Source organism: Cynara cardunculus (assembly GCF_001531365.2).
Source record: "Cynara cardunculus var. scolymus isolate 2C chromosome LG 2, CcrdV1, whole genome shotgun sequence".
In the NCBI taxonomy this organism is placed as follows: Eukaryota; Viridiplantae; Streptophyta; class Magnoliopsida; order Asterales; family Asteraceae; genus Cynara; species Cynara cardunculus.
In genome coordinates this window covers 59,473,718-59,479,346 of record NC_037529.1, presented here as the reverse complement: position 1 = coordinate 59,479,346, position 5,629 = coordinate 59,473,718, and the positions used below count along the sequence as shown (strand labels likewise).

The window sequence follows — 5,629 nt, the reverse complement described above, 5'->3', positions numbered from 1 at the left end:
TTGTTTGCACGTCAACTTGGATGATATGGGAAGTAGACTTGAGAGAGTTGCTAACAAAGAGATTTGTTGTCCGTATTTTCTAAGTTGTTAATTCTTGACGGGTTGATCACTCTGAAGTGTTAAAGTGGAATGGATTCAGAGATGAGCCATTCAAAACACGTCAACTTGAATGATATGGGAGTCCACTCGAGAGAGTGAGTTTTTTTTAGCAAAGAGATTTGTTTGTCCATATACTTTGAAGACACCATTTGTCACTTTCACTGGTCTGGATACCTCATAGAGGTATGTGTTGAAAGCTATAATATCAGTACATTGGTGAAGTCCGAGAGGAATACCTTCAAAGTAATTGGTAAAAATAGTTGTTACTGATTTCATGTTGTAGCAATCTGTCAGCATGGTTTCATGCTGTAGCATTTTGACATCATTGGTCGACTAGAAATAATATTTACATCTCACCCGAAAAGTCATACACCCTAGCTTGCTTTTATATTTTGTTATCTCCTGTTTTTAGTTGTGTTAACTCTGTTCTAATCAAAGTCTTCGAATTCGCCTTCTGAAATCATTTTCTTAACTTTACTTTCTTTTAAACTTTTACTACGATCCCTGTGGACGATATCCGGTACTTGTACCACTTTTATTACTTGAAAGACGATATTGAGACTATTTGTATACTTGCTTTTGGTCCTGATTGTTGTTTGTGGCTGTGGTGTTCGACGACCATCAAGTTTTTGGCGTCGTTGCCGGGGATTAGTTAGTTAAAAGTTTTTTTTTAGTAAAGTAATAGATTTGATTTTTCTCATCCCGTTTTACCCTTTTTAAAAGTGGTGTATGTCACGGAGATATCACGGGGTTATTTTTGAATTGGATCCCGATATTGAGAGAACGTTTAGCCAAAGAAGGAGGGCTCAAAGAGCATTTTTTGCTCTACTCTCTCCCAACATGGAGTTACCTCCCCCAATCATCCCTGAGATTCCACATTTAGAAAACCAACCGCCTGCCTTTGGGACAATACCACTTTTTTCGAATTTTCAGCAAGAACACCAGCACCATAATAATCATAATGAGGAAACAGAGTCGGAGAATAATGAACAACCAAGAGAGCAAACTCGGAACATCATTAATTTGGCAAATTCCAAAAATGGACGGATCATGGACTATGCCATTCCGGATTTTGAGCAATTAAATTCTGGGATAGTTAGGCCGCATATGACCGCTCTTCATTTTGAACTAAAACTGATTATGTTTCACATGTTGCAAACAAATGGACAATTTTCCGGATTACCTTCGGATGACCCACACTCACATTCGAAATCCTTTATGGAAATCACTGATGCTTTCCTGATCCCGGGAGTGTCTAATGATGCTTTGAGACTTACTTTATTCCCATTTTCTCTGAGGGATCGGGCAAAGGCATGGTTCACTTCATTAACTCCGGGGTCTGTGCCTTCATGGAGTAATATGGCGGAAAAGTTTTTGCGAAAATATTTCTCACCAACAAGGAACGCTAAGTCCAGAAACGAAATTTGCCTTTTTAAACAAATGGACGATGAAGTTGTTCCTGACGCTTGGGAAAGGTTCAAAGAGCTGTTAAGAAGATGCTCACACCATGGCATTCCCTACTGTATTCAACTCGAGACATTCTACAATGGGTTAAGTCCCATAGCTAAACAGATGTTCGATGCGACTGCGGGAGGAGCCTTTACAGCTATGACCTATAATGAAGGATATGAGATCCTTGAAAAAATTTCTGCGAACAATTGACATTGGGTTGATCCACTTGCTCAATCGCAAAAGAAGACTGTTGGAATACATGATGTAGATGCATATACTGCATTAACAGCACAGCTCACTTCCATGGCCACCATGCTTAAAAACCTTACTTCTGGCCAAGGAGTGCAGCCAGCTGTTACTACACCTATTCCAAAAGTCCTTTTCAGTGCAATGTATTTGTTGTGGTGGGGAACACTCGTATGAACATTGTCCTCATAATTCTAAATCCATAAACTTTGTTCATAATGGATTTTGTCCCTATACCTACAGTTACAATGCAAGTTGGAAACAACACCCGAATTTTTCATGGAACGGTCCGGGTTTGAATCCACCTGTTCATAAGCAACAAGGAACCTCTAATTTTCAACCTCAACAGCATGCAAGCAGTTCTCAAACTCATCACCAAAGTTTTCAAACTACTCAACCTCCTTTTCAAAACAACCCACATCCACAGACTGATTTATCATCTTCTTTGGAAGCAATGATAAAAGGGTTATTTGCGCAAGCTCAATCTCAAAATCAAGCTTTGATAACCCAACATAACTCTCAGAATCAGTCTCTGTTCAATCAAAAAAGTGCTGCCATCAGAAACCTGGAAACGCAAGTCAGTCAACTTGCTCTTAATCAGAGCAATAGAGTCCTTGGTACCTTGCCTAGTAACACAGAAGTCCCAAGAGCCTTAGGAAAGGAACATATGAAAGTAGTGACTCTTAGGAGTGGGAAGGAATTAACAGAGACCATACCAAAAGAAAGTGAACATGTTGTGTCTAAACCTGAGACTATACCCATGGTCCCTGTTATTGAAAGTCCACCAAAACCTCTAGATGACCAACTATCTAAGACCACCACTTTTGTTCCTCATAAGTCGGACTATCCTTTGTTATTCCCAGAAAAAGTTGCTAGGAAAAAGTTGCTAGGATGAGGTTATAACAGGTCCAAAAACCAAGGTTGTAATCCCATCTGAACCTCAAGAAAGTAAGACCAAGACTCTAGGCACTCTAGACCCATCTTGTTCAACACAACCAAACAAAGTCATCATAAAGTCAGTTCCTCTTTATGTTCCTTTTCCCCAAAGGTTAAGGAATCAGAAGGAAGAACTGCAATTTAAGAAGTTTTTGGAAGTGTTTAAAGCATTGCACATCAACATACCTCTTGTTGAAGCAATTGAGCAAATGCCYAGTTATGCCAAGTTCCTTAAAGACATTTTAAGTAAGAAGAAAAAGGTGATCGAATATGAGATCGTAGCTCTTACCGAAGGATGTAGTGCGCTTCTAACCAACAAAATACCTCCTAAGCTTAAAGACCCAGGAAGTTTCACTATTCCATGTTCTATAGGTGGAAAGGAGATTGGTAAAGCATTGTGTGATTTAGGTGTTAGTATCAACCTTATGCCCTTGTCTGTTTTCGACACCTTAGTCATAGGAGAAGCTAGACCCACCACTGTCACTTTGCAATTGGCCAATAGAACCATTGCTTATCCTAAAGGTAAGATTGAGGATGTCTTAGTTCAGGTTGACAAATTCATATTTCCAGCTGACTTCATTATCCTGGATTTTGAGGCTGATAAGGATATTCCCATCATCTTAGGGAGACCTTTCTTAGCCACTGGTGGAACTTTGATTGATGTCCAAAATGGAGAGCTAACCATGACAGAAAGTCACATTCAATGTCTTCAATTCCTTAAAGTACCCTGATTACTTAGAGGAATGCTCAGGAGTTACTGAGATAGAGACAATGTGCTATGAGGAAGGAGCTAGGAATGCCTGTAAGTTAGAAGAGGAGGAGAGTGTTGAGATATGTGATGAGACTGTTGAGGATTTAGAAGGTGATGTCCCATCTGATGCTGCAGCATTTGAGTTGCTGGATAATGGTGAGCTTAAGAATTTTACCCCGTCCATAATTTCATCACCTGACCTGGAGTTAAAGGAACTCCCATCTCATTTGAAGTATGTTTTTCTAGGAGAAGAAGGTACGTTACCTGTCATTATATCATCTACCCTAGAATTACATCGAGAAAAGAAATTGGTGGATATGTTGAAGTTGCACACAAAAGCTATGGGATTGACCGTTGACGACCAAAAAGGGATTAGTCCTTATTTTTGTCAACATAAAATCGTCCATAACAATAATTTCACATCCATAACAATAATCGTCCATAAGTTGGTCAAGGCTGACTTGGAGGCAAAGACAAGTGCCCAAATCAAGAAGTTGGGCAAAAAGAGGAAGGCTCTCAAGGATGAGAATGCAAGGTTGTTTGAAGAAAATGCAAAAATTGAAGGAGGAGTGCAAGAGGTTGAAGGACAGCATCTCCACTTCACCTACTCCTATGGAGTAGGACAGGTTCCATCATCCCCTCTTTAGCTTCTTTTATTTATTTTATTTCAACTTGTTTTATTTTTCTTGAGTCTGGGATTGTCTTTTACACTTTTTAGTTTATTTTCTTGCAAAGAACACATATGTTTATAATTGACATATGCTTGTATAGCCAAAATAATTCTTGTAGTTTAGTTACACTTTCTAGTCACTTGGTATCACTAGAACTAGCTTGTTTTGCTTGGGACCACATCTTGATCCTCATCATATGCTTAACTAAGAAAGGATGTAGGCCCTTTGTTCTTTTCTCCAAAATCTAGCCACTTGTAGCCATTGCATAAACAGCCCCCTATATACTTCCAATGAGGACATTGAAAAATCTGAGTTTGGGGGAGGGTACCATCATTGATCAAAGCAATGCAAAAGAGCACAAAGTGCCAAAAGTGGAGATCAAATTGCACAAAGTGCACAAAGCTTACATGAAATATTTGAGATCTAAAACACCACAAATGTCCCATAGGGGCAGGTGTAAACACCAAAAATGTCCCATAGGGGCAGGTGTAAATGCATTCAACAAAAGAGCACAAAGTGCCAAAATTTTGAAAAATTTAATGTTGATGCATAAAGGAGAGAAAAGGCAAAGAGAGGAAAAAATGTGCCAAATGAGAGTAAATCAGTTACTTCAAAGTCCTATTGATCTTAGAATATATGATGTGTTGAGCATAACAAAGAGCAAATAGAGCTAGCTTATGGTTTATGCTAATGGTTAGTTAGGATATGCTTACTTGAGATTTATGAAAGCTATATGGTGCATTTTGGCATAATCAACATATGAGTATGCACTTACTGCATTTTCTTGCAAATTTTCAAAATTGAGTTATTTTTAGTTGTCTTTTGGTTGCTTGGGGACAAACAACGGTTTAAGTTTGGGGATGTGATACGTACTAAGTATTTAGTACGTAAAGTACTTTTTTATTCTCTTTAGATAGGTTATTTTCCATTTATATCCCAACTTTGAGTCATTTTATCTCTTTTCTCTATTTTTATGCTAAGAAGAATGATGAACCTGTTTTTAGTGGATTTTGGTCTAAATTGAGCTTATTTTGGACAGATTGGAGCAGGTTGATGCTGTAGGAATGTGGTAGCATGACCTGAAGGCAGATGAAGAGAAAGATAAGACTTGGAGTTGACTGACATGACTTGGGAAGACATTTGAGAGCATCTAAAGTTGAACCAGCTGTAGTTTAATCAGATTAGCTGGAGTTTACAAGACTAATTTAGTTGCTTTTTAACTATAAGTTTACTTTATTGTACCATTAATTTGCTTTAGTGTACTTTCTAGTTTCTTTAAAACTAAAAGTGTGTGAATTGACTATTTTGCCCTCATTCCATCCCTAGTATAAAAAGGGATGTTGGGAGGAGTTTTCAACACACCTCAACACTTCTACTCCACACTTTTCTCTCAAGTAGTTCTCCAAACTACTTGGAGGACAAGTTGTCTTCTAAATATTATTAATCTTTTGGCATTTCGAGTTCCTTTTAATCG

General features: G+C 38.3%; 1 protein-coding gene and 1 non-coding gene across 2 annotated transcripts; one reads left to right on the top strand and one right to left on the bottom strand.

Moving 5' to 3' along the window:
- Nucleotides 1-1,506: 1,506 nt before the first annotated feature.
- LOC112508258 lies at nucleotides 1,507-1,613 on the bottom strand. Its single transcript, XR_003068641.1, has one exon. It is a non-coding gene; the product is annotated as a small nucleolar RNA R71 (small nucleolar RNA).
- Nucleotides 1,614-2,942: 1,329 nt separating this feature from the next.
- On the top strand, nucleotides 2,943-3,464 carry LOC112506216. The gene has a single exon (XM_025110234.1). It carries the CDS (start codon nucleotides 2,943-2,945, stop codon nucleotides 3,462-3,464), a length of 522 nt encoding a protein of 173 aa, XP_024966002.1.
- Nucleotides 3,465-5,629: the final 2,165 nt, after the last annotated feature.